Source organism: Panthera pardus, unplaced genomic scaffold, assembly GCF_024362965.1.
Source record: "Panthera pardus isolate Hobbes unplaced genomic scaffold, ASM2436296v1 HiC_scaffold_12, whole genome shotgun sequence".
Taxonomy (NCBI): domain Eukaryota; kingdom Metazoa; phylum Chordata; class Mammalia; order Carnivora; family Felidae; genus Panthera; species Panthera pardus.
The window spans coordinates 60,602,516-60,630,213 of record NW_026526677.1 but is presented as its reverse complement, the minus strand read 5'-3'; the positions used below and the strand labels follow the sequence as shown (position 1 = coordinate 60,630,213).

At 40.0% G+C, this 27,698-nt stretch overlaps 2 protein-coding genes across 8 annotated transcripts in view; both read left to right on the top strand.

The window, feature by feature from the left end:
- Positions 1-6,706, top strand: part of PAK1 (p21 (RAC1) activated kinase 1) — a 154,683-nt gene extending 147,977 nt beyond the window's left edge. For all 4 annotated transcript variants that reach the window (XM_019449918.2, XM_019449916.2, XM_019449917.2 and 1 more), the window contains exons 13-15: positions 503-699; positions 3,520-3,657; positions 5,375-6,706. In XM_019449918.2, coding sequence (XP_019305463.1) covers positions 503-699; positions 3,520-3,657; positions 5,375-5,461 — 422 coding nt within the window. In that variant the 3' untranslated portion in view covers positions 5,462-6,706. The remainder of the gene's footprint in view (positions 1-502; positions 700-3,519; positions 3,658-5,374) is intronic.
- Positions 6,707-20,143: 13,437 nt separating this feature from the next.
- GDPD4 (glycerophosphodiester phosphodiesterase domain containing 4) overlaps positions 20,144-27,698 on the top strand; it is a 182,759-nt gene continuing 175,204 nt past the window's right edge. For all 4 annotated transcript variants that reach the window (XM_019449913.2, XM_019449912.2, XM_019449914.2 and 1 more), the window contains exon 1: positions 20,144-20,234. The gene's annotated coding sequence lies outside the window, so the exon portion shown is untranslated. The remainder of the gene's footprint in view (positions 20,235-27,698) is intronic.

Below are 27,698 nucleotides of genomic sequence, written 5' to 3'. Positions count from 1 at the left end.
TGGGCAACTTATGGGAAGATTGTTAGCAGTCTTTGTCCAGGGGCACAGGGTGAGAAATTAATAAAAGCAGGGCCATTCCTACTTGTAGGTGATTAGGGCTTAAGTCTGGGACTCATTCCCAGAAAATAAAACAAGGACCTAGACTGCCAGATTCTGGGACATGGGTGTGGATTTCAAGAAGAAAGCAGAATTGGGGCAAGTAATCAAGGCCAAAACGGGCACCTTTGGCTCTAATGCCTAGTTCTTCTAGTTTGAGGAGGGGTAAGAGGCCAGAGATGATGTCTCTTTTGTTCGTCTTGTTTCTTTTCAATGTCGGACAGAGGACAGGCTAAGAGCTGGATGTGAAGGTGGCAGTCATGTGATTCCAGGTCTGGAGAGAGAAGGGATTGCCATGGCTGGGAGCTAGGCAGAGCTTGACAGCTAAGGATAGGTACATAGTCAATACTTATGGAAGGTGTACCCTAAATATATGTCCATTCTTTCTTTTCTTTTCTTTTTCTAGCTGACTTTGGATTCTGTGCCCAGATCACCCCAGAGCAGAGCAAACGGAGCACCATGGTGGGAACCCCATACTGGATGGCACCAGAGGTTGTGACACGGAAAGCCTATGGGCCCAAGGTTGACATCTGGTCCCTGGGCATCATGGCCATTGAAATGATTGAAGGGGAGCCCCCATACCTCAATGAAAATCCTCTCAGAGTGAGTGTTACTAGTCCCATTTCAAGATGTTTGGGCTATTGTCTTTAGTCCCAGGAAATGAGACTCAGGCTATTCCCTACAGTTTTCAACCTGGATCTGTCTTTTCTAGATAAAACTAGGCACTATTGGATTTAAAGAAAAGAGATATTCACAGTCACTCATTTATTCAACAATTATTTGAGTTCCTGCCATGTAAAAGAAAGCCATGTTCTAATGGCAATGAAGAAATTAATAAATAGTAACAGAGGGTAAGTGCTGTGAAATAAAGCTGAGTAAAGGGCTTATGAGAGTGATGGGGAAAGAGGGAGAAATGTACTATTTTATTTAGAGTAGAGAAGGAAGTCCTCCCTTATAAGTTATTTGAGCAGAAACCTGAAGAAAGGAGCAAGCCATGCAATTAACCTGATGCAAGAGTTTCCCAGGTATCAAGTATATAAACGACTTGATTTGAGAACACACTTGTATCCAGGAAAAAACCAAAGAGGGCAGTGTTCCTAAGTGAGTGAGTGGGGAGGAGAATAGTAGACAAGGTCAGAGAACTAGGAGGGGACCAAATCAGACCTTGTGACCATCTTGAGAATTTGGCTTTTATTCTGTAAGAGATTGGAAGCCATTGAAGGATTTTGAGGTGAGGAGTAGTATGATGTAATTTATGTTATGAATTAACCATTTTGGCTGCTTTCATAGAAAGCAGACTCTGAAATACTGTTATAATCATTCAGGTAAGAGTGGTAACTTGGACTATGTTGGTGGCATGAAGAGTGGTTAGACTCAGGAAATATCTTGAACATACAGCTGACAAGGTGAATTAGATATCAGAGAAAGAGGAATCAATAATGCCTATGAGATTTTGGGCCTTAATTGCTGAAAAAGTTCAGTTGCCATTTACTAGGAAGGTCGAAGAGCAAGTAAAATTGGATAATAGAGTTTGTTTTTAATGTGTTAATTTGAAATGTTTATTAGACATCCAAGTAGAGATGTCGCACAGAGTTGGGCATAGGAGTCTGGAGTTTAATGGTGAGAGGTCAGAGCTATAAATACAAATTTATCAGGAAGTAGTGTATAGTTGGTTTACTTAAGCATTGGAACGAGATGATTGATGCGATCACTCACCTAGGGAGTAAGGTTTGAGTACTGAGCCCTGGGGTACTCTCATGTTTACAGTTTGGAGGAACTAGCAAAGTAGACCAAGGAATGGCCTTTCTAGAACTGAGAGAAGTGTGTTCCGGAGGCCAAGAGAACAAAGTGTTTGGAGAAGAACTGTGTTCTTTGGAGAAGGACATTGGCTGTGTCAAATGTCACTGATTGTATGAGATAAAGTTGAGAAATACACATTATATTTGCCAATGTGGAGGTTAGTGATGAGCTTGACAGTCAGTGGAGTGATGGTACTGAAATGATAGCCTAATTAGAGTAAATCCACCAGAATGGGAGAAGTTGAGATGGCATGTGAAAGCAATTGTTGTTGTTGTTTAAGGAGTTTTGCTCTTAAGAGAAAAGAGAAATGGAGCAGGAACTAGAAGTAGAGTTGAGGGAGGGTTTAGTTTAGTTGTTTTTTTTTTTTTAAGGTATTATTACATCATGTTTGTGTGGGCATAGCAATAATCTAGTGCAAAGGAGGAAAGTCATCATGTCCAAGAGAGAAGTGACATCTGTAGGAGTGATGTCCTTAAGTTGATGAGAGGGGTTGGATCAAGTATTGAAGTAAAGAGTATTAGATTAGAGTATGGACAATTTATCCATTGCAATAAGAGAGGGAAGGCAGAGTATATGAATACAGATGTATGTTGGTAATTTTGGTCATGGGCAAATAGGAGAATTATTCTGATTGCTTTTATTTTCTTATTTTTCCCAACCTCCCCTCCATTGCAGGAATTCTCTGTGCGTTTTTGGTAGGTGGTCATCCAATCTTAACTGGATACCTCTTGGGTAGCTCTGATTATTGGAAAGTGCTTCAGTGTACCAAACTGAAACTGCCTGAAGGTCCCAGCTTTGGTCTCTGAATCCACATACTACTCATCTTCCCCCATCTTCCAGTAGCCTTGAAAATGATGACTGGTAGGGTGTGATGGAAATAAGACTGGGATTAGAATCAGAGAACAGAAGCTCATATGATTAAGTTGATACTTGGCATATCCCTTTATGTTTCTGGACCTTATTTGTGAAATGGGGATAATTCTTGCCTAGCCCATTATCCAGATTTATTATTGTGGTCATTAAATGAGGTAGTGTTTGTGTCAATACTTTGTGAATTAAAGTGCTCAGTGCTTGAAAAGGACTGTTTTGTTTTGTTTTGTTTTGTCTTGTTTTTTTAACTTATCCCATAAGATGCTCCATGTTAGGGGAACTGGGAGGCAACAGGGAAACAGATTGTTGCTTTACAGACATTTCCTTTCTATATTCCTCTCTGTTAGAAGAAATCAGTTCTTAGAGGACTCAGGTGCCAAGGCATCAGGAATAATTTCCTCCAGCAAATGGGCAGGTGTTTAATTCTTCAGGCTAAATGAATAATAAGCCCCTTAGTTCTATAATCAAGAATAATAATAAAGCCATGGGTCTGGAACACACAGACATGTGATATAGATATAGATAGGCACTATTATCATCCCTGTTTTTACAGATGAGGAATTTGGAAACTCACTGACTTGCACATGATCACATGGCCTTTAAATGTTAAATAAGATCCTTAGGTCATATTCTTTCCAGTCTCTTTGTGTCCTAGAGGCATAAAGCAGCCGACCATATTTCTAGAGGGCAAGTGTGGGAACTAGGAGAGAACCCCAGCTGGAGCCTACGGTGATTCTTCATTTGTATTGCCAGGCCTTGTACCTCATTGCCACCAATGGGACTCCAGAGCTTCAGAACCCAGAGAAGCTATCAGCTTTTTTCCGGGACTTTCTGAACCGCTGTCTTGAGATGGATGTGGAGAAGAGAGGTTCAGCTAAAGAGCTGCTGCAGGTAACTGTCCTTAAGCAGAGAAGCTCCAAATTCAAGGGATCACTAAACCAAGTCTTTTTTGCTTCATTTTTGCACGTGAGGCACTACTAGGCCTCTCTCCTACAACTTACCTCCACTCAACTTCTATTCCTATTTCCCTAACCTCTTTCATCCCTGGGCCTTTGCTCAAGCTATTCCCTGAGGCTGTTCCTCAGTCTGTTAAAACTACACATAGGCTTAGCTTAAAAATCTGCTTACTGAGCTCCTGTTGAATTTTGCCTGTATTGTCACCATAGTTGAGTCTTACCTAATATAAAATGGAATCATACAATATGAAAACTTGTGCCTGGCTTCTTTCACTCATCATAGTGTCTATGGGATTCATCCTGTTGTCAGCATATCAATTATTCATTCTTTTCTTTATTTATTTTATTATATTTTTAATGTTTATTTCTGAGACAGAGAGAGACATAGCATGAGTGGGGGAGGGGCAGAGAGAGAGGGAGATGCAGAATCTGAAGCAGGCTCCAGGCTCTGAGCTGTCAGCACAGAGCTGGACACGGGGCTTGAACTCACAAACTGTGAGATCATGACCTGAGCTGAAGTCAGTCGCTCAACAGACTGAGCCACCCAGGTACCCCAATTATTCATTCTTTTGAATTGCTGTGTAATTTTCTGTATAGTATTATATAAATATCACATTCATTCTTTCATTCTCTTGGACATTTGGGTTCTTTTTAGTTATGACTATTTTTTAAATATTTATTTAAAATACTCTTTTTAAAAAATATATATTATATATATGTATATATTTTACTTAAATTCAAATTAGTTAACATGTAGTGTAATAATGAGTTCAGGAATAGAATTTAGTGATTCATCACTTATATATAATACCCACTGCTCCTCCCAACAAGTGCCCTTCTTTTTTTTTTTTTTTTTTAACGTTTATTTATTTTTGAGACAGAGAGAGACAGAGCATGAACGGGGGAGGGGCAGAGAGAGAGGGAGACACAGAATTGGAAGCAGGCTCCAGGCTCTGAGCCATCAGCCCAGAGCCTGACGCGGGGCTCGAACTCACGGACCGTGAGATCATGACCTGAGCTGAAGTCGGACGCTTAACCGACTGAGCCACCCAGGTGCCCCAACAAGTGCCCTTCTTAATGTCCATCACCCATTTAGCCCATCCCCACACCCAACACTCCGCCAGCCACCCTCAGTTTGTTCTCTGTATTTAAGAGTCTCTTATGGTTGTACTCGTTCTGTTTTTATCTTATTTTTGCTTCTCTTCCTCTCTGTTCATCTGTTTTGTTTACTAAATTCCACATATGAGTGAAATCATATGATATTTGTCTTTTCTGACTTATTTTGCTATAATATACTCTAGTTCCATCCACGTTGTTGCAAATGGCCAGTTATGACTATTGTAAGTAAAGTGACTATGAACATTCTTGTGTGTGTCTTTTGGTGGATACACAAACTCTTTTCTGTTGGAAATACACCTGTGAGTAGAAATGCTGGGATATAGCAGAGATGTGTGTTTGAGTGGTAGATAGATACTGTCAGTTTTCCAAAATGGTTTGTTACCTTTTAAAGATGTTCTTCAACTTGGGGATGATCTGAAGCTTTCCAGACAGAGCCTTGTGCAAACATGGATAGCCTTATTAACATCTTATAATGGTTACTGAGGAAGAATGGTAAATAGTCATGTGTCTTTTGCTCTTTTTTTCCTTTCTAGCATCAGTTCCTGAAGATTGCCAAGCCCCTTTCCAGCCTCACTCCACTGATTGCTGCAGCAAAGGAGGCAACCAAGAACAATCACTAAAACCACGCTTGCCCCAGCCTCATTGTGCCAAGACTTCTGTGAAATAAATGCTCATTTTAGAAATTCAAGCCCCCGATGCCCTCTCTTCCTTGCCTTGCTCCTCCCATTTCCTGGTCTAGCGCTCTCATGTCTTTGATCCTTGAGAACTATGTGTCCAGCATTGAAGAGAACCGCAACTGACTAATGAGATGATGTCCATTTCTAAGTAAGGAATTTCCTCCCAATTCATGGATGTGAGGGTGGTTTACCATCAAGGGCTTCTTTGAATAAACCCGTGGACTCCTTTTCCCATCCCCTCCATCTCTCACCTGCCAGTCAGTTCTTGACTCTATAATTTTTGGCTTTGTAACATTATCAATTTGTAATCAGTTGAGACTTCTTTAGTGCTTGCTTTTCTTTGACTGAACTGCCCAAACACCTATTGTACTTGAAAATTGGAAGTGCTGGAGGAATGCCATGAGGGTTGATAATCTGCCAGGGATGTGAAATGGCTCATCTTCCTGGACCATGGCTTTGGCGCAGCTGATCCTGATATGGGAGAGAGAGCTACCATGTTTTCTCTTTGTGTATGCTTCTAGCAGCTATTTGGGAGGATCTTCACCCAGTAGTGTTCCCCGTGCTATTTCTTGTGAAATGGTCTTGGCTATGTAGCAGCTTTTGATTCCCTACATCCCCTAGGCTGCTGCCCCAATTCTGTCCTTGTTTAGAACATTGAGAGGTTTCCCAAGGCACATGCTGGGTGAGAACAGTGTGAGAAGTCAGGGGAAAAAATGTAGCTGCTTTTAGAACAAAGTCAGGTATCAGCACCTGTCCCGCTGTACCTATGTGTTGTTTTGAGAACTCAGCTTCTTTTTCCATCTGGAATAAGGAGCTGAAAGATTAACTTAGATCTTCTGATGGCCTGAATCTTTGGGTCAGAGGGAAGGACCTCGAAATGTGAAACTACATGTTAGTTTTGGATGGATTTGGCAACCTGATAAGATACTCTGCCGGCTGTGAAGGGACCCTGTTTTTACAATGCATGGCCAAGCTCTCTGCAAATGGAAATGCTTGCACTGGGTGTTGGGGATGTTTGCTACCTCCTGCTATCTTTGTGGTTTTGGTCCTCCCACTATGATAGGACCCCTGGCCAGCATTGTGGCTTGTCATGTCAGTCCCATTGGCTACCTTGTCATGCTCTGAGGTACCACTGCCTCTGTAGCACAAGTTTTATTTCCTTCAATAAAAGGAGATGAAAATATTCTACTTGGAGTATGCCTTTCTTCTTTGCCCTTTTCCTTTCTTTTCTAATTTTTTATTTATTTTTATTTTTATTATTTTATTCTATTTTTTTTAATATGAAATTTATTGTCAAATTGGTTTCCATACGACAACCAGTGCTCATCTAATTTTTTATTTTAAAATAATTTCAAACTTGTAAGAAAACTTAAAATATATATTATAAAATATATATATGTATTTTTCTCTTTGAACCATCTGAGATTAAGTTACCTTTACCACCATGTACTTCAATGTGTATACATTCCTCTTAACACTTTTATTTTAAATATAAATTAAGAGAACTGTTTATATATTACAAGGTATTCACTCAGACAGTTGTGGAAACTGAGAAGTCCCATGATCCACATCTGCAAGTTGGAGGCCCATGAAGGCTGGGGTGTAGTTCACAGGCCTGAGAGCCAGAGAGCCAGTGGTATAGATTCCAAAGTCTGACACGCAAGAACCAGGAGCACCCAGGGCAGGAGAAGATGGATGTCCCAGCTCAACAGTCAGGCAGAGAGCAACCCACTCCACCTTTTTGTTCTATTCAGACCTTCAGCTAATTTGACGATGCCCACCCAAGCAGGGTCATCAGCTTTACCCTGTCCACCAAGTCATATGCTAATACCCTGACAGACACACCCAGAAGTAATGTTTAACCAGACACTGGGCATCCCATGGTCCAGTGAAATTGACACAGAAAGTTAACCATCACATACCCATCCCCACCTCCAGGTGGAGGAACTCCCGTGGGGACTAAGTGAGCTGACAGCTTTTATAGTGCTGTGTTATGACTTTTAGACCAAGGGGTCAAAAGTGAAGAGTGGAATAAGTCAGAGAAAGACAGATAGCATATGTTTTCATCGTATGTGGAATTTGAGAAACTTAACAGAAGACCATGGGGGAAGGGAAGGGGAAAAAAACAGTTTCAAACAGAAGCAAACCATAAGAGACTCTTAAATACAGAGAACAAACTGAGGGTTGAAGGGAGGGAAGGGGAAAATGGGTGATGGGCATTGAAGACGGCACTTGTTGAGATGAGCACTGGGTGTTGCATGTAAGTGATGAATCATGGGAATCTACTCCCGAAACAAAGAGCACACTACACACTGTATGCTAGCTAACTTGACAATAAATTATATTTAGAATTAAAAAAAGAAAAAATGTAAAAAAAAAAAAATGAAAAAGTTGGTGATCCCCAATCTTGTCTTATGGAAAAAAAAAGTACAAAGGTACTGGAGGTCCTACATGCAGTTACTGAGAGTACAAGTACAGTGGCATTGCTTACGTGTGACATAGAATGTTAGGTGATGGTACAGCCCATCAGAAGACAGGAGTGTTATTTATACCTTCCACTTTGAGCTTGCAGTGGTAAACTGGTTAGTCTGATGAAGCCTGAGGAGTTGTTAGCTGATTGCCCCTCTGGAATCTTAGAATCTTGGGATTGTCTGATAGTTGGGTGTTAAAACAGAAGTATTGCCTCTCCTGCAAACTTTCCAGCACTCTATTTGAGCAGTATAGGCATGACTGTTTACTACTGGGATAGCTAGACATCCACTCAGATAATAGAACATTCTTCATACCCAGACAGCTTAACAGCATATTTCCATGCCTTTTATTGCCTGCAGAATGTGGAGGCAAGAGAACTCTGAAACTCTCTACTCATAGACAATTGCTGCTTATTTAATTCTCCATGGGTACCATAAGCATCTATCTTGTGTGTTAGTTTTCAATTGCTGCATAACAAATTACCACAAATGTGGCTCAGTACAACACAAATTATCTCAGTTTCTATAGGTCAAATGTTTGAGCACAGCATGGCTTGATATTTTGCTCAGAGTCTCATTAGGCTGGAATCAAGGTATTGGCCAGGGCTGTAGTTCATCCGGACCTTGAAGTCCTCTTCTAGGCTCACTGGTTGTTGGCAGAATTCATTTCCTTGTAGTTGTAGGACTGAAGTCCTCATTTTCTTTCTAGCTGTCAGCCAAGGACAACTCTCAGCTCCTAGAGGCTGCCTACCGTTTTTTGCCCCACGCCCCCCATAGACAATTCACAAAACAAATGTTTGCTTTATTCCAGATTAGCCAGAGCACATTTCTCTGACTTTCACTTTGGCAACCAGCCAGAGAAAACTCTGCTTTTAAAGGGCTCATGTGATTAGGTCAGGCTTATTTAGATAATCACCCTGTCTTAAGGTCAGCTAATTTCAGAAATTAATTACATCTGCAAAACCCTTCACGACAGTCCCTAGATTCCTGTTTGATTGGAGAAACTAGAAGAAGTTATGTACACCAAAGGCTGGGAATCTTGGGGGGCTTAGTCCATTCGGGCTGCTATAACAAAATGCCATACACCGGGTAGCTTATAAACAACAAATTTATTTCTCATAGTTCTTGAGGCTGAGATGTCCAATATCATGGTGTCAGCATGTTTGGATCCTTGTGAAGGCCCGCTTCCAGGTTGCAGACTGCTAACTTCTTGCTGTGTCCTCATATGGCAGGAGAGACTAGGGAGCTCTATGGGGTCTCTTTTCTAAAAGCACTAATCCCATTCATGAGGGCCCCCCACCCATGACCTAAGTACCTCCAAAGCCCCCACCTCTTCATACCATCATTTTGAGCATTAGGATTTCAACAAAAGAATTGGAAGGGATACATACAGACCATAGCAGGGGCATCTTAGAATTTCTTTTTTAATTTTCTAAATGTTTATTTATTTGAGGCACCTGAGTGGCTCAGTCGGTTAAACGTCCGATTTTGGCTCAGGTCATGATCTCACAGTTTGTGGGTTTGGACCCCACGTTGGGCTCTGCTGACAGCTCAGAGCCTGGAGCCTGCTTCAGATTCTGTGTCACCCTCTCTCTGCCCCTCCCCTGCTCTCTCTCTCTCTCGCTCTCTCAAAAGTAAATAAACATTTAAAAAAATTTAAAAAGGTTTGTTTATTTATTTGAGAAAGAGCACAAGCAGGCTCTGCACTGTCAGTGCAAAGCCCGATGCTGGGCTTGAATTCCCGAACTGGGAATCATGACCTGAGCCAAAATCAAGAGTTGGATGCTTAACTGACTGAGCCATCCAGTCACCCTGGGTCATCTTAGAATCCTGCCCAGCATATCCTGGAAGGGTCTATCTGCTCTCCGCCATCTGTTAAGGACACAGGAATTAGGGGAAGGGGAAATAACTGGAGTAGTATAACTATAGTGCAGGGACCTGAGCCCAGGTATTCCTTTCCATACCTCTGTACACTATATCAAGAGTACGCAGGGGTGCCTGGGTGGCTCAGTTGGTTAAGCATCTGACTGGCTCAGGTCATGATCTTGTGGTTCACGAGTTCAAGCCCCACATTGGGCTCTGTGCTGACAGCTCAGAGCCTGGAGCCTGCTTCAGATTCTATGTCTCTCTCTCTCTCTCTGCCCCTCCCCTGCTCATGCTCTGTTTGTCTGTCTTTCTCTCAAAAATAAATAAACATTAAAAAAAAATTCAAAAGAGTAGGCAAACACCAACTTAAAGGCACTACTAGAGCCATGAGGCTGGCTGGGTGGTGACCAACTCAACTGAGGTCACACTAATATGTTTATCCTGCATTTGATGTTATTGTATACCTGCCATGTGGACACTGTGCAAGGTGTCCTCACCTGTAGGTATAAGTAAATGCAGTCTAACTACTGTGGAACCATTGAAGAAGGAGATTGGTGGTGATGGGACTACTCCTGGGTCCTGTTAAGGTTATTGTGCTGGGCCAGATGTTATAGATATTTTCAGAAGGAGCCTCGTGCCAGAAATAAGGGACTACCTGAAACCATGGGAGACATTTGGAGGAAGTATATCCTATCTTATACTTGGATCCCTTCAAGAGAATCATCACCCAGGCTATTGCATTCTTCTAGGCATCTCTTATCGACAATTGGCTCCTTTGTGAATCTGTCATAATGCTGGATCAGTCATCAGTTGCTGGATGTAGCAAGGGTGACTTGGAAGCACTCCAGTGTTTTCTAACATTTACCTGCTGCGTGTTTCCTATCCTACTCCACTGAATCATACTACCCACCACCAGCCTATGAAACTGTCAGTAATGGACTCTTGGGTTCCATGTCTGGCTCTTCCTCTACTTCCTGGGATGACATAGGATTCTTGGTCATTGGAAAAGGCTTGGGAATAGTTCCATAGGCTTTGGCTAGGCTTTATTAAAGCGCTGTAACTATGAATATTGGTCTTAACTGCACACAATGTGAGCTTGCATGTACACACACACACAACTCTGGACTGGATAATATGTTCCACCTAGGCTGTTTTCCTCTGTGGTTAAATGGCCTTCACCTGTTTGCCTCCAGTAATCATGACCTATAACCCTGAGGTGATAATCCAACTATTTAATGTTTTCTGGGATTCTCAGGTCCCCCATTGCCACCACCTGGCCTAAATGTAAAGGAGAAGACTTCCCAGTGGGTAGTGAGGAGAAAGGACTAGGAGACATCATAGTCTTATTCCTGAGTAGAGATATATGAAGCTGATAGAAAATCTACCAGTTATGCTAGGCTAAATAGCTAATGAGATCACTCTAGCCATCCAGCAGATTAGCCTGGACTCCTTAGCCAGGGTGGTTTTATTTTCATTTATTATTGTTGTTATTTTAACCAAAATGGATTTAGGCCACAAAACTGATCTTCATAATCTGACAGCAGCTGTCTCTGCCCTAATCAATAATTCCTATTATTTATAGATCCCAATTAGTGGCAAGTAGAATAATCAATATTCTGCATATGGGAAAAGGCAGTATGGTTATTTAGTGCATCCCAAACGGGTACCTCTTTTTCTTGTCTGAGTCTGAGCTCCCTCAGCCCCTGGTTTGAGGAACAGCTATTTATGGCTTTCCATATTCCAGTGATTTTCAAAGTGTGGTTCCTACACCAGCAACATTAGCATCACTTGAGAACTCTCAGAAATGCAAGTTCTCAGGGTCCTTCATGGATATGCAATCTGCAGATAAGTCTTCCAGGTGATTCTGAAACAGCTGAAGTTTGAGAACCATCCTCCAAGGTTTCCTACAAACTGTAATGGTATGTATTACTGATGGAATGGGGTATGATGTATAGAGGCCACCTAGAGATTGGAGGTGAAGAACTACAATGGTTGAGAAATAAGGGTTAACTTGCCCAATATTCTCTGCTGGCTGGCCTCCTGGGAAAGGAGTTGGCCTTTGAGCTCCACGGAAACTATCTACAGCCAAATGCTTAGAAAAATCAGTTCTACTAGAATGCTGATCAGGTCACTTGTCTGCCATACCAAAACATGGTCTTTTGCCCTTAGTCTTGACAGACTCTTCTGTATGTTTGATATATATATATATATATATATATATATATATATATATATATATATGTGTGTGTGTGTGAATGAAGTGGTGGGATAGGGCTAGAAGCCATTGTTCTGCCATGTCATGCCGCTATTGGATCACAACCCTCATCCAGCCAGATATTCTGTGGGTTTTCAGACCTCTAGCTTTGTGAAGAAACAACCTTCCTCATTGGTAGTGATGAGGAAGGGAGTTGTGTAGGAGATACTACATAGTCATATTCATGCAAGGATCAGGGTCTCATTCCTATATGCTGACTCTAAATGGAATGAGCCATAAGGGACTTCCAAACCTGCTGCTGCTCCTATATTCGTTGGTTTCCTCCAATAAATACTATTCCAAAGGCCTGGTATGTGTCCTGTGTGGTCATTTGGCTTTGCTCCATGTTATTCAACTGTGTGAATATGTTGACATTATTTATTCATTCTTCTGCTGATGAGTATTTGGGTTATTTGCTGTTTGGGGTGATAAGAAGCAATGCTGCTAAGCACATGATTGTATATTTATCCTAGTGCTCACAAGAACAAATTTATCTACTAGATATCCTAGGTGTGGAATTATTAGATCATGGGGCATATATATCTTCAACTTTTAAAGATAATACCTACAAGTTTTCCAAAGGGATTGTACCAACTGACATCCCCCACTATTGTGGGAGTTCGTACACATTACTCAACCCTTGCTCACGTGGCTTGATCGATCCTTGCTAACATTTACTACTTACTATTTACTTGCTAATATGCTACTATTTACTATTACATTTACTATTGTCAGACTACTTCATTGTAACCAATCTGTGTGTGTAGTGTAGTATTTCATTGTGCTTTTGCTTTTTAAAAAATAATTTTTTAATGTTTATTTTTGAGAGAGAGAGACACAAAGAGAGAGACAGAGCACGAGTTGGGAGAGAGGGCAGAGAGAAAGGAAGACATGGAATCCGAAGCAGGCTCCAGGATCCAAGCTGTCAGTACAGAGCCCAACGCGGGGCTCGCACCCATGAACCTGAGCTGAAGTCGTTCGCTTAATAGACTGAGCCACCCAGGTGCCCCCCTCATTGTGCTTTTACTCTTTTGGGAAGTCTTTTTTCAAACCTTTTCCTCATTATTTTCTTTTTTGTCATCTTTTAAATATTTTTTGTTGAAATTCCTTGTGTATGCTGGCTAATTATTCTTTCTCATTTTTGTGTTATAAAATCTTTTTTTGATTGCCTTTTTAAAATGAAACTTCTGGGGTACTCGAATGTATTAGTTGGTTAAGTGTCTGACTCTTGATTTTGGCTCAGGTCATGATCTCACGGTTGTGAGAGCCCAGTCCCACATCAGGCTCCATGCTGGGCATGGAGTCTGGTTAAGATTCCCTCTCACCCAGGGCACCTGGGTGGCTCAGTTGGTTGGGCGTCCAACTTTGGCTCAGGTCATGATCTAATGGTTTGTGAGTTCAAGCCCTGGGTAGGGCTCTGTGCTGACAGAGCCTGCCTTGGATTCTATGTCTTCCTCTCTCTGCCCCTCCCCATTCATGCTCTGTATCTCTCTCCTTCAGATATAAATAAACATTAAAAACATGTTTTTAAAATAAAAAGAAAGATTCTCTCCCTCGTCCTCTGCCCTTCCTCCACTCACACTCTCACTCTCTCAAAAAAAATTTTTTAATTAAAATTAAACTTCCTGGGGCACCTGGGTGGCTTAGTCGATTGAGCGTCCGACTTCGGCTCAGGTCATGATCTCGTGGTCTGTGATTTCCAGCCCCGGGTTGGGCTCTGTGCTGACAACTCAGAGCCTGGAGCCTGCTTTGGATTCTGTGTCTCCCTCTCTCTCTCTGCCCCTCCCCTGCTCATGCTCTGTCCCTCTCTGTCTCAAAAATAAATAAATGTTTAAAAAAATTAAAAAAAATAAGTAAACATTAAAAAAGATTAAAAAAATAAAAATAAAATAAAATTAAACTTCCTATTTTGAGATCATTGTAGATACACATGCAATGTTGGAAATCATAGAGAGATATCCCACATACTCTTTACCCAGTTTCCTCCAATGGTACCACCTTGCAAAACAATACTGCACTATCCCAACCAGAGTATTGACATTGATAGAGTGAAGATATGGAACATTTCCATCCTCACGGGGATTCTTCTTTTTTACAGCCACACCCACTTTCCTCCTGCTCCCATGTCCTCTTTATGATAATTTCCTTCTTTCTGCTGGCTTTGGGTTTATTTTGCCCTTCTTCTAGGTTATCAAAGTGGGAGCTTGGATTATTGATTTGAGACTTCCTCTTTTCTAATTTATGTATTTGGTGTTATAAATTTCTCTCTCAGCACACCCTTAGGTGTGTCCCACAAATTTTATATGTTGTATTTGCACTTCCACTTAATTCAATGTATTTTCGAAATCTACCTTGAAACTTGCTCTTTGACCCATATATTATTTGGAAGTTGGTTGTTTAGTTTCCAAATATTTGTAGATTTTCATGTTATCTTTCAGTTCTGATTTCTAGTTTGATTCCAATGTATCACAAAACACACTCTGTATGACTTAAATCCTTTTAAATTTGTTGCAGTTTGTTTTAAAGCCCAGAATATGGTCTATCTTGATATATGTAATGGAAATTAGCATTTGAAATGAATGTATATGCTGATGTTGTTGGGCAGAATGTTCTATAAATATCAATTAGATCCTGTTGCTTGATGTTGTTGAATTCTTCTAAATACCTGCTGATTTTCAGTCTAATTGTCCTACGAATTGTTGAAGGATAGGTGTTGAAGACTTGAACTTTCATTTTATTACTTTTCGCCTTTCAGTTCTATTAGTTTTTTATTAATGGATTTCCATTTCTGTTGTCTCCTGCACATACATTTAGGACTGCTATTTTTTTTTTTTTGGTGGATTGACCCTTTTATCATTGTATACTGTCTTTCTCTCTTTCTAGTAATTATCTTTGCTCCAAAATCTAATTTATCTGATCTCAATGTAACCTCTTCTGCTTTCCTTTGGTTAATGTTTGCATGATATAAAATTTCCCATCCATTTACTTTCATCCTGCCTATATTGTTTTATTTGAAGTGAGTTTCTTATAGACAGCATATAGCTGGAACATGAATCCTATTCTACACCTTATAACATGGAAGGCAGGCAAAAACCAGAGTATGTCCTGATTTTTGTTATTTATACTTATATACTGCCTTTTCAACAAATGATTTGAGAAAACCTGTAACAATAACATTTGCAATAAAACAATAATTAATATCTATTAATAAATACAGATAGGAAATCAGGGCCAAGGAAAAGATGAGCACAAATATGTTGGTTATCAGGGTTAAAGTATTGCTATAGTTGAACCTTAAATTTGGAATTAAACTTCCTGGAAGTTAAAGTAACAAGGTAATGTGTGTATAATTTCCATTATCAGAAAGGGAGAGGGCACGCCAGTTACTGGTGACTCTAGACCAGCACTATCTAAAACATTTTCTGTGATAATGGATTCTGTACTTGTATCGTCCAGTATGGGAGCCACTGGCTACATGTGGCTGTTAAGCACTTGAAATGTGGTTAGTGACTGAGGAACTGATTTTTACATTTTAATTTTTATTAATTTAAATTTAAATAGCCACATATAGCTAGTAGCTATCTTATTGGACTGCTGAGGTCTAGAGGAAAAAAAGTAGTATAGTGTAGTTGGAGTCAAATGGGCTGTATTTAATTTTTGGCTCTGTCACAGGTATGTATGACCATGGAGCAGCTACTTAACCTTCCTGAGCCTCAGCTTCTAGATCTGTAAAGTGAGTACAATAATAGTATCTACCTTTAAGATTCCGAGCAAACAAAATAATGTATGTAAAGCATTTAACACAACCCCTGACATGCAGGACACTCAGTCTCATTTTATAATGGTTGAAATTACTTGGTTTGTCAGGAAATTTCATGCTAACTCTGACTCTTTTACTGGCACAAAAATGGAGGTTTTATAAAAGAATCAATAACTAGGAGTCTAGGTTGTGCTTATCTTAGTCAATAACTGCTTTCTGGCCATAGTATCAAAAGGTCAATCAAACATTGACTAAAAAAATTTTTTTTTATCCATTTGAAGTTGCTTCAGGATACTCTGTTTAAAAGCCTAGGGCCTCCTTTTTCCCTGCCAACTTGCTAAAGGATTAAGCCCTAAAATTAGTATTTCTTATCTCTTTCAGATTTGTAGTTCAATATTTCTTCGTTATAGATGTATTAAAAGCAAAAACTAGTTAGTTCAATGACCTGTCACTGAAGAGAAGATTCATTACTTTTAATTAAAAGGACACTTGTTAAAAACAGGACTACCATATGCACTTAGCAAAGATAATGTCCAAGCTTTGGGCTTGATCCGCTGCTGTACAGTTGGCTAGAGTCTGGCATCAAGCCCCAGCATTGAATTCTCTCTGCCAAGAGAGAGAATTCAGAGGCTGGCGCTCAACTGCTCAGGTGACATGTGGCCATAGGTCTCGAGTTTATCCTTTTCTTTGTGTCAATGTTACCATTTTGCAGGTTTATATAATGAAAACTTAAAGCAACCTTTGATTATTTACTCATTCTTCAGTCCAAGCGATGAGTGATAAATAATTTGCTCTTATAATAAGAAAATTATCAGAAGGCTGGAATAGTTATTGCCTAGACTTGAGGCTGCACGGAAAGTTAGGAATTGGCTGTGTTTTTGTGATATTACTAGCTTCTATTTTGCTGAGAAACCTAGGTGCCATTCTAGATGTCTTATTTTATTTTATTTTATTTTATTTTATTTTATTTTATTTTTGAGAGAGAGAGAGGGTGCAAGTGAGCAAGGGTCAGGGAGAGAGAGAGAGAGAGAGAGAGAGAGAGAGAGAGAGAGAGAGAGAGAGAGAGAAAAGCGAGGCTCCACCAAAGCAGGGCTCATGTTTACCTGAAGCAGGGCTTGAGCTCACCGGAAGTGAGGTTCATGCTCACCCCTGATCATGACCTGAGCCAAAGTCAGATGCTTAATGTCTGAGCCACCCAGGCACCCCATCCTAGATGCTTTAAATGCGTGTGTGTGTGTGTGTGTGTGTGTGTGTAGGTTTGCAAAATATTTCAAATTGGCTTTATGGACTACACCAAACTGCAAACTCACTTACGTTGTTTTTAGCAGAATTCTCTGTAAGTTGATAGTGTGACAGCAATCAGTAGGAAAAAACCTTCTCTCAGGTCAGCTTGCTCCTTCTGGAAACTGTTGGACAAAGACCCACTACACTACAGAAGGAAGGTAGAGTTTTGAAGAAATGACTAGCAAACCTTCAGTTGGCCAGTCTTGAAAATCTTAAAAAAAACAAAATTGAGTTCTTCCAACACAGTCTTTTTTGGGTTCATCATATTTTTTGTCTAAGATCAGACAGGGCCCACCAGAGTTTGAACAATATTCATTGCAAAAGGACAATTTAATTATATGAATAATGAGTCTATGAAATTGAGTCAGTTCTGTTGGGACAATAAAGCCGGGAAAAAATCTCTCCCAAATATTGATGGGAATCTCAGTTTCTTAACGCCACATCATGTCCCCCAGTTTACCTTCATTATTGATTTTTTAACAGGTAAATTTGAAGACTCCCACATAGATTAATTGAATATTTATGTTCTTTGAAATAAAATGTTATAATTTATTTTATAAGTTCTTTGATACCCTTTTAAAAAATATATTTATTTTGAGAGAGGGAGAGTGTCTGTGTGTGTATGAGTGGATGGGGGGGAGAGAGAAAGAGAGAGAGGGAGAGAAGAGAGAGAGAATCCCAAGCAGGCCCACACTATCAGCACAGAGCCTGGTGTGGGGCTCAATTCCACAAACCATGAGATCATGACCTGAGCCAAAATCAAGAATCGGATGCTCAACTGACTGAGCCACCCAGGACCTTCTCATACCATTTTTAATATTTTGTTTTGCATGCTTTAGTTTTGTTTGTCTCACTTCTGCTTTAAAACCAGGAGTAATAGGATCAGGCCTGTATTTGCTCAAACATGGGACCAGTTTCCAGCACTTCTTTCATTCTCTATTGATATGAGAAAAAGGTCTCTAAAGAAGAAATCAGAATGGAGTTTCAGGGAGCCTCTGGGTGGCTCAGTCAGTTAAGCAGTCAACTCTTGATTTAGGCTCAGGTCATGATCTCTCAGTTCATGAGATCAAGTGCCCATGGGACCCTGTGCTGACAGCATGGAGCCTGCTTGGGAATCTCTCTCCGTCTTTCTGCTCCTCCTCCCTCAAAATAAATGGATAAGCATTAAAAAAGAAAAGAATAGAGTTTCAGAAAATCTTCATTTCACAAAAACTGCTTAATCCCTTGATTGTTACCTAATCTCAGTGGGTGCAACCAGTTTAGTACTGCTATGTCAAGGGTTAATCTCGGGTCCCCGAATAGAAGTTAGCAGAAGGAGGGTAAACATTCAAAGATCAAGCTACTTTTCTTATTCTACGCTATTACCACCCCGATCCTAGCTACCATTCTTTCTTCTGGTCAAGTCCTCCCAACTGGTTATTGGGAGGTATACTCCAGGGAACACAGGTAGGTCAGAAAAAAATGTAGCCTGTCTTACTCAGCTTAAGGGTTGATGGCTCTGTAGCTTCTGACTATTTATTTAACCAATTGTGCCAAGCATTACAGTAAGCACTGGGAAGAAGTGATGAGTTAGGTATGGTCTCACCTTCAAGTAGATGAACTTAAAAGGGAGGAAGCAGAAATTAAAATCTCAGCAAAACAAAGTAGGTAATTATAATCAATGCCGCTAATATAGTACTAAGAAGTTAATTTGGAGGGACATATGGGACAAGGAGGGGAAGTACTTAATTGGGCCTGGTGGTAAGGAATAGGTGGTTATGATCAAAGAAGGCTTCCTGAGCTGAGTCTTCCACCAACAAAAGGAGTTAGCTAGGTAAAAGTCAAGAGTGGGAAGTGAGGAAGCCTGGCAGTAGGAACAACATGAATAAAGAAAGATACATAATGGTGTGGAGGCATAAGTAGTGCAAGAGGTTTGGTTTTGCTGGAGTTTCAATATGAGTAGGGTTGGAGGAGAGTAGGGGGAGAAAGAAGCTGGAGAGAAGGGCAGTATCCAATTAAAGGGCTTGAACTTTAACCTTAGGAATGAATTTTGAACGTGGCCAGATTTGTATGTTTAGAAGATCACTAGCTGCTCTTTGAAAGGCAAATTTGGGGAAACGTAAACTGGAAGCAGTGAGATTCTTTGGGAGTCTACTCCCATAATGACCTTAACCCTTACCACAGCAAGTACTAAGCAGCTGGTACCTACTGAGATGACTAGGGGCCTAGTGGGCATTGAAATGCAACAAGGGAATGACTAGGAGAAATGGATAGGAAGTGTGTGTGAGGGAGGGGGGTGGGTTGCAAAGCAAAGGGAGGAATCAAAAATGGAGGGTTGGTTTCAGTTCTTGCCATTTAGCAATTTGGAGCCACAGGTGGTGGAGCAAATTTGAAGGGAAAAATATGCGTACGGATTATTGAGTTTGAGGTGTCTCCAACAGGACATTCAGATAAAGATGACCAGCAGACATTTGGATATGATGGTCTTAGAGCTTAGAAATGAGGTCGGAGCTAGAGAAATAGCTGGAGGAATCAAAGAGTAAACAAACAAAACTAAAACAGGCCCATTGTTTGAAGTAGGTTAGGAAAAAAAAGACAAGAAAAAAATAATTAAAAAAAGACAATCTATACATAACTGGGCTACAAAAAATAGTTAATCCCTGAACTAAATAATTAACAAAAACTAAAATTACGCTGAAGTTCTTTTTTTTAAAGTTTATTTATTTTGAGAGAGAGAGAGAGAGAGAGTGCAAGCAGGGGAGGGACAGAGAGAGAGGGAGAGAGAGAATCCCAAGCAGTCCCCTGTGCTGTCAGTGTCCACGCTTAACCTACTAAGGCACCCAAATGCCCCGAAGTTATCTCTAAAAGAAGCAAAATGAAAGATACTTTTAATACACATTTTAAACCCATTGCTTAGAGCTAAGTTTGCAGGTGTGCCTTAAACTCAGCCTCCAGGGCTGATAGAGCACCGAAGGCCACGCCCCTGGCCACGCCCACCCCACACAGCCAGCCTCCACTGCCTTCTTCAACCAGACGTCCATCTTGAGAGACGCTGGTCTGCGGTGGGGAGTTCGCGTTTGCTTTTGGGGCTTTGAAGTCGCTGTAAGTACGGTGTCCAGCTCTGAGCTCCACCTCTTAAGCATCTCCAGGAGTAGGAAACTACATTAATATCATCAAGTTGGCAGCCAACCTGAGGCACTTTTACCTAATCAGCTCATTACGTCTGGTGAACCTGGAGCTGCCATCACCCCAGTGTTCAGGGGAGGAAGCTGAGACCAGAGGGCTTCCACCTGTCCCAGTAGGGTGGCGACAGGAGCACCAAGCCGGGTAGGCCCAGTGGCTCGGCTGGCGTCCGGGGCTGGCCTGTCGTGGGCGTGTGCGTTAAGTCCCGACAGGTGTGAAGGAAGTGCTCAGCTCGTTTGTTTCTCTGGGCGATCCTAGCCGTACGCTGCCTGTGTTCAACATCTGAAAATAGTTGTTTCTTGTCTTGTGTCCAGTTTCTGAGTTGTTTTTGGAGGGAGCCTATGTCTTGTTGTAGTTTGTCAAACCTGGCAAGCGCACTCTGGTGTTTGACTCAAGCAACGGGTGAACAGTGGTGCCCTTTGCGGAGAGGGGATGGTCTTGAGAAGGAATAGGTTTGGGAGGGCAAAGCAGGGGTTCAGTTTGGGATAATTTTGAGAGGTCTGTGAGAAATCAAGTGAAGATTTCAGCAGGCTGTTGGCTGTATGGGTTTGGAAATCAGAGATGTTTGGAAGGGAAACGATGTTTGCTGATCTTTCCCTAAATATTAATGAATTCAAAGGATATGTAGGCATGTGGGAAATGGTTGTGGTAATGATTCTGGTTAAAATGCTGCCTTTTGTTCAGTATTTGAGCACTTGACCACCCTCCCTGTCACAGAGCTTTTGTTCACAAGATCTTTCTTTGACATACCAATATTTGCAACTGCTCACACCAAATTCACTGTCTCTTCTTCTGTTTTTAGCTTCATTATAGTAAATTTTTATTATGTTGAACACACGCACAGACATACAGCAAATGTTAGAACACTATAGATTATCTGTCTCCTTACATTTAAAAAAAGTCTAGATTTTTTTTTAACATGGGAGGCTGTTTGCTCAAGAAATTCCATGATTAGAGATATATGTACATATTTGAGAGAGAACTTGTCACATTCCCAAAACTTAAAAGCAACTGATCTCTCTTTCTCTGGGTTATATCCTTTTTAAATCGAGCCGTTATGAACTTATGCATGGAACATTTAAGTAAAAATCAGATACTTTTCTGTTGTAAATAGTGTGTTTTCTCTTAACTTTGCCAAATCTCATCCTCTCCTTTGTGCATTGGCATTAAGAACAAAATCTTAAGTTGAAAGAACCCAAAATGATAATTTGGGTTCTGGCCTACTTAAAGAGAGGATTGTTGAAATTAATTCCAGAATTATTGAAGATTTGGTTGTTACTTAGCTTGCAGTTGAGATTTGTAGAGGATTATTACATGTTGGCTATCATTGCACAACAAGCCATCCTCAAACTCAGTGGCTTAAAACAATAGCATTTATTATTGTTTATGAATATATTCCTGCATCCTGTTAGGGCAAAGTTGTGCAGGTAGTTCTTGCTAACTTGCACTTAAACTTGACTAAATTCTTTCATATGCTTTAGGCTGGTTGCCTGTATGGTGGCCTAGGGCAAGACTTGACTTTTATAACTGGGCTCTCCTCCCTGTGGTTACTCTTGTACTCGTTCCATCAGGCTTGTTAGGAGTTCTTCAAATAGGAACGATGGGTTCCCAAAAGAGGGAGCATAAGCATACAGGGTCTCTTGAGGCCTAGGTTCGCAACTGGCACATCATTTGCCACATTCTCTTGGACACATCAATTCACAACATCAACTTAAAAGAGTAGGAAAATAGACTTTTTTTAATGAGAGGACTTCAAAGTCACATTGTGAAGGATACGGACAAAGGAAGGGGTAAAGAAATGAGCTCATTTTTGTCACCAATCTATTACAGATCACTTAATGGCTTCAGTTACACATATCTCTCAAAAGCAAAATAATGGTAACTTCAAATCCAGCACTGCCAGAAGTCTTATCAAGTGCCAGCATAATGTTCATTTCAGGGTTTCAGAAACTAGTAAAGTTGTGATATGATTTCAAAAGGGGGAAATGGGAGGCTCTAAGCAGTTACTGGTCCATAGTAATTCTAAAATTGTGCTGGAAAAATATTGCCAAGTCACCCAATTCCAAAAAATAGGGAATTTTCCTTGATTAACTCTTGGCTTTTCTCCCTAGGGTGGGTCTTTCTTTCTTTCTTTCTTTCTCTTTTTCTTTTTTGTTTAATTTAACATTTAGTTAGTTAACATACAGTGCAGTGTTGGTTTCAGGAGTAGAATTCAGTGATTCATCAGTTACATTCAACACCCAGTGCTTATCACATGTGCCCTCCTTAGTACCCATCACCACTAGCCCACCTACCCACCTACCCCCATCAATCTTCAGTTTGTTCTCCATCAAGAGTCACTTTGTGGTTTGTTTCTCTCTCTTCTGTTACCCCCCCTTCCCATATGTTCATCTGTTTTGTTTCTTAAATTCCACAGATGCATGAAATCATATGGTATATGTGTTTCTCTGATTGACTTATTTTGCTTAGCGTATTACATTCTAGCTCCATCCACATCATTACAAATGGCAACATTTCATTCTTTTTGATGGCTAATATTCCATTGTATGTGTGGGTGTGTATATATATACACACCCACACACACACACACATACACACACATATACACATACACATACACATATACCACATCTTTATCCATTCATCAGTCAGGGGACATTTGGACTCTCTCCATAGTTTGGCTATTGTTGATAATACTGCTGTAAACATCAGGGTGCATGTACCCCTTTGAAGCTGTATTTTTGTATCCTTTGGGAAAATACCTAATAGTGCAACTGGTGGACTGTAGAGTAGTTCTATTTTTAGTTTTTTGAGGAACCTTCATACCATTCTGCAGAGTGACTATACCAGTTTGCATTCCCACCAAGGGTGCAAGAGGGTTCCTTTTCTCTGCATCACAGGTTGTTTCTTGTGTTGTTAATTTTAGCCATTTTGATAAGTGTGAGGTGGTATCTCATTGTGGTTTTGATTTGTATTTCCCTGATGATGAGTGATGTTGAGCATCTTTTCATGTGTCTCTTAGCCATCTGGATGTCTTCTTTGGAACAGTGTCTATTCATGTCATCTGCCTATTTTTTAACTGGATTGTTTTTTGGATGTTGAGTTTGATAAGTTGCTTATATGTTTTGGATACTAACCCAGTATTAGATATGTCATTTGCAAATATCTTCTCCCATTCCAGAGGCTGCCTTTTAATTTTGTTGATTGTTTCTTTAATTGTGTAGAAGCTTTTTATCTTGATGAAGTCCCAATAGTTCATGTTTGCTTTTGTTTCCCTTGCTTTCAGCAACGTGTCTTAGTAAGAAGTTGCTCTGGCTGAGGTCAGAGAAGTTGCTGCTTGTGTCCTTCTCTAGGATTTTGATGGTTTCCTGTGTCACATTTAAGTCTTTCATCCATTTTGAATTTATTTTTTGTGTATGATGTAACAAAGTGACCCAATTTCTTTCCTGTGCAATGTCACTGTCCAGTTTTCCCAACACCATTTGTTGAAGAGACTGTCTTTTTTCCATTGGATAGTCGTCCCTGCTTTGTTGAAGATGAGTTGACCATAGAGTTATGGGTCCATTTCTGGGTTTTCTGTTTTGTTCCATTGATCTATGTATCTGTTTTTGTGCCAGTACCATACTCTCTTGATGACTGCAGCTTTGTAATATAGCTTGAAATCCAGAATCATGATTCCTCTAGTTTTGTTTTTCTTTCTCAGTATTTCTTTGGCTATTCAGGGTCTTCTATGGTTCCATACAAATTTTAGGATTGTTTGTTCTAGCTCTGTGAAAAATGCTGGTGGTATTTTGATAGGGATTGCATTAAATGTGTAGATTACTTTGGGTAGAATAGACATTTTAACAATGATTGTTCTTCCAATCCATGAACATGGAATGCTTTTCCATTTCTTTGTGTCCTCTTTAATACCTTTACTAAGTCTTTTGTAGTTTTCAGAGTACAGATCTTTACCTCTTTGGTTAGTTTTATTTCTAGGTATCTTACTGTTTTTGGTGCAGTTGTAAATGGGATTGATTCCTTGATTTCTTTTTCTGCTGCTTCGTTTTTGGTGTATAGAAATGCAACAGATTTCTGCACGTTAATTTTATATCCTGAGATTTTGCTGACTTCATGTCTTAGTTCTAGCAATTTTTTGGTGGAGTCTTTCTGGTTTTCTACATAGAGTATCATGTTGTCTGTAAACAGTGAAAGTCTGACTTCTTCCTTAGTGATTTGGATGCCACTTATTTCTTTTTGTTGTCTGACTGCTGAGGCTAAGACTTCTCATACTATGTGAAATATTAATGGGGAGAGTGGATGTTCTTGTTTTGTTCCCGACTATAGGGGAAAGCCTCTCAGTTTTTCCCCATTGAGTATAATATTAGCTGTGGGTCTTTTGTACATGGCCTTTACGATGTGGTGGTGTGTTCCTTATATCCCTACTTTGTTAAGGGTTTTTATCAAGAATAGATTCTGTATTTTGTCAAATGCTTTTTCTGCATCTATTGACAGGATTGTATGGTTCTTATCCTTTCTTTTATTAAGGTTGTGTATCATGTTGATTGATTTGTGAATATTGAACAAGCCCTGCGCCCAGGAATAAATTCCACTTGATTGTGGTGAATAATTCTTTTAATATACTGTTGAATTTGATTTGCTAGTATCTTGTTGAGAATTTTTATGTCTGTCTTCATCAGAGATATTGGCCTGTAATTCTTTTTAGTGGAGTCTTTAGTTTTAGAATCAAGGTAATGCTGGCTTTGTAGAATGAGTTTGGAAGTTTTCCTTCCATTTCTGTTGTTTAGAACAGTTTGAGAAGGATAGGTATTAACCCTTCTTTAAATGTCTGGTAAAATTTCCCTGGGAAGCCATCTGGCCCTGGACTTTTGTTTGTTGGGAGACTTTTGATTACTGTTTAATTGTTTTTGCTGGTTATGGGTCTGTTAAAATTTCTATTTCTTCCTGTTTCAATTTTGGTAATTTGTGAGTTTCTAGGAATTTGTCCATTTCTTCCAGTTGCCCAGTTTGTTGGCATATAATTTTTCATAATAATCTCTTATAATTATTTGTATTTCTGTGGTGTTGGTTGTGATCTCTCCTCTTCCATTCATGATTTTATCTATTTGGGTCCTTTCTCTTTTTGATAAGTCGGGCTCAGGATTTATCACCTTTTTTTATACTTTCGAAGAACTAGCTCTTAGTTTCATTGATCTGTTTTTTGTTTGTTCATTTGTTTCTATATCATTAATTTCTGCTCTAGTCTTTATTATTTCCCTTCTTGTTGATCCAGGCTTTATTTGCTGTTCCTTTTCTAGCTCCCTTAGGTGTAAAGTTAGGTTGTGTGTTCTGGACCTTTCTAGCATCATGAAGTAGGCCTGAATTGGAATGTGCTTTAAAAAAAAAGAAAAAAAAAGCATACCTTTAGGACTGCCTTTGCTGCATCCCAAAGGGTTTGACTGTCATGTTTTCATTTTCATTTGTTTCCATGTATTTTTAAATTTTTTCTTTATTTTCCTGGTTAACCCATTAATTCTTTTTTTATATTAAATATAATTTATTGTCAGATTGGTTTCCATACAACACCTGGTGCTCATCCCATCAGGTGCCCTCCTCAATGCGCATCACCCGTTTTCCCCTCCCCCCCACTCCCATCAACCCTTAGTTTGTTCTCAGTATTTAAGTCTCTTATGGTTTGTCTCCCTCCCTCTCTGTAACTTCCCTCTCCTTCCCCTCCCCCATGATTCTCTGTTAAGTTTCTCAGGATCCACATATGAGTGAAAACGTATGGTATCTGTCTTTGTATGGCTTGTTTCACTTAGCACAGTACCCTCCAGTTCCATCCTGGTTGCCACAGATGCCAGATTTCATTCTTTTTCATTGCCAAGTAGTATTCCATTGTATATATAAGCCACATCTTCTTTATCCATTCGTCAGTTGATGGACATTTAGGCTCTTTCCATAATTTGGCTATTGTTGATAGTGCAGCTATAAACATTGGGGTACATGTGCCCCTATGCATCAGCACTCCTGTATCCCTTGGGTAAATTCCTAGCAGCGCTATTGCTGGGTCATAGGGTAGATCTGTTTTTAATTTTTTGAGGAAGCTCCACATTATTTTCCAGAGCGGCTGCACCGGTTTGCATTCCCACCAACAGTGCAAGAGGGTTCCCGTTTCTCCACATCCTCTCCAGCATCTATAGTCTCCTGATTTGTTCCTTTTAGCCACTATGACTGGTGTGAGGTGGTATCTCAGTGTGGTTTTGATTTTTATTTCTCTGATGAGGAGTGACGTTGAGCATCTTTTCATGTGTCTTTTGGCCATCTGGATATCTTCTTTAGAAAAGTGTTTATTCATGTCTTCTGCCCATTTCTTCACTGGGTTATTTATTTTTTGGGTGTGGAGTTTGGTGAGTTCTTTATAGATTTTGGATACTAGCCCTTTATCTGATATGTTATTTGCAAATATCTTTTCCCATTCCGTCAGTTGCCTTGTAGTTTTGTTGATTATTTCCTTGGCAGTGCAGAAGCTTTTTATCTTCATGAAGTCCCAGTAGTTCATTTTTGCTTTTGATTCCCTTGCCTTTGGGGATGTGTTGAGTAAGAAATTGCTGTGGCTGAGGTCAGAGAGGATTTTTCCTGCTTTCTCCTCTAGGGTTTTGATGGTTTCCTATCTCACATTCAGGTCCTTCATCCATTTTGAGTTTATTTTTGTGAATGGTGTAAGAAAGTGGTCTGGTTTCATTCTTCTGCATGTTGCTGTCCAGTTCTCCCAACACCATTTGTTAGACTGTCTTTTTTTCCATTGGATATTCTTTCCTGCTTTGTCAAAGATTAGTTTGCCATACATTTGTGGGTCCAATTCTGGAGTCTCTATTCTATTCCATTGGTCTATCTGTCTGTTTTTGTGCCAGTACCATACTGTCTTGATGATTATAGCTTTGTAATAGAGGCTAAAGTCTGGGATTGTGATGCCTCCCGTTTTGGTTTTCTTCTTCAGTATTACTTTGGCTATTCTGGGTCATTTGTGGCTCCATACAAATCTTAGGATTGCTTGTTCTAGCTTTGAGAAGAATGCTGGTGCAATTTTGATTGGGATTGCATTGAATGTGTAGACTGCTTTGGGTAGTATTGACATTTTAACAATTTTTTTCTTCCAATCCATGAGCACAGAATGCTTTTCCATTTCTTTATATCTTCTTCAATTTCCTTCATAAGCTTTCTATAGTTTTCAGCATAAAGATCTTTTACGTCTTTGGTTAGGTTTATTCCTAGGTATTTTATAATTCTTGGTGCAAGTGTATGGGATCAGATTCTTTATTTGTCTTTCTGTTGCTTCATTATTGGTATATAAAAATGCAACTGACTTCTGTACGTTGAGTTTATACCCTGTAACTTGGCTGA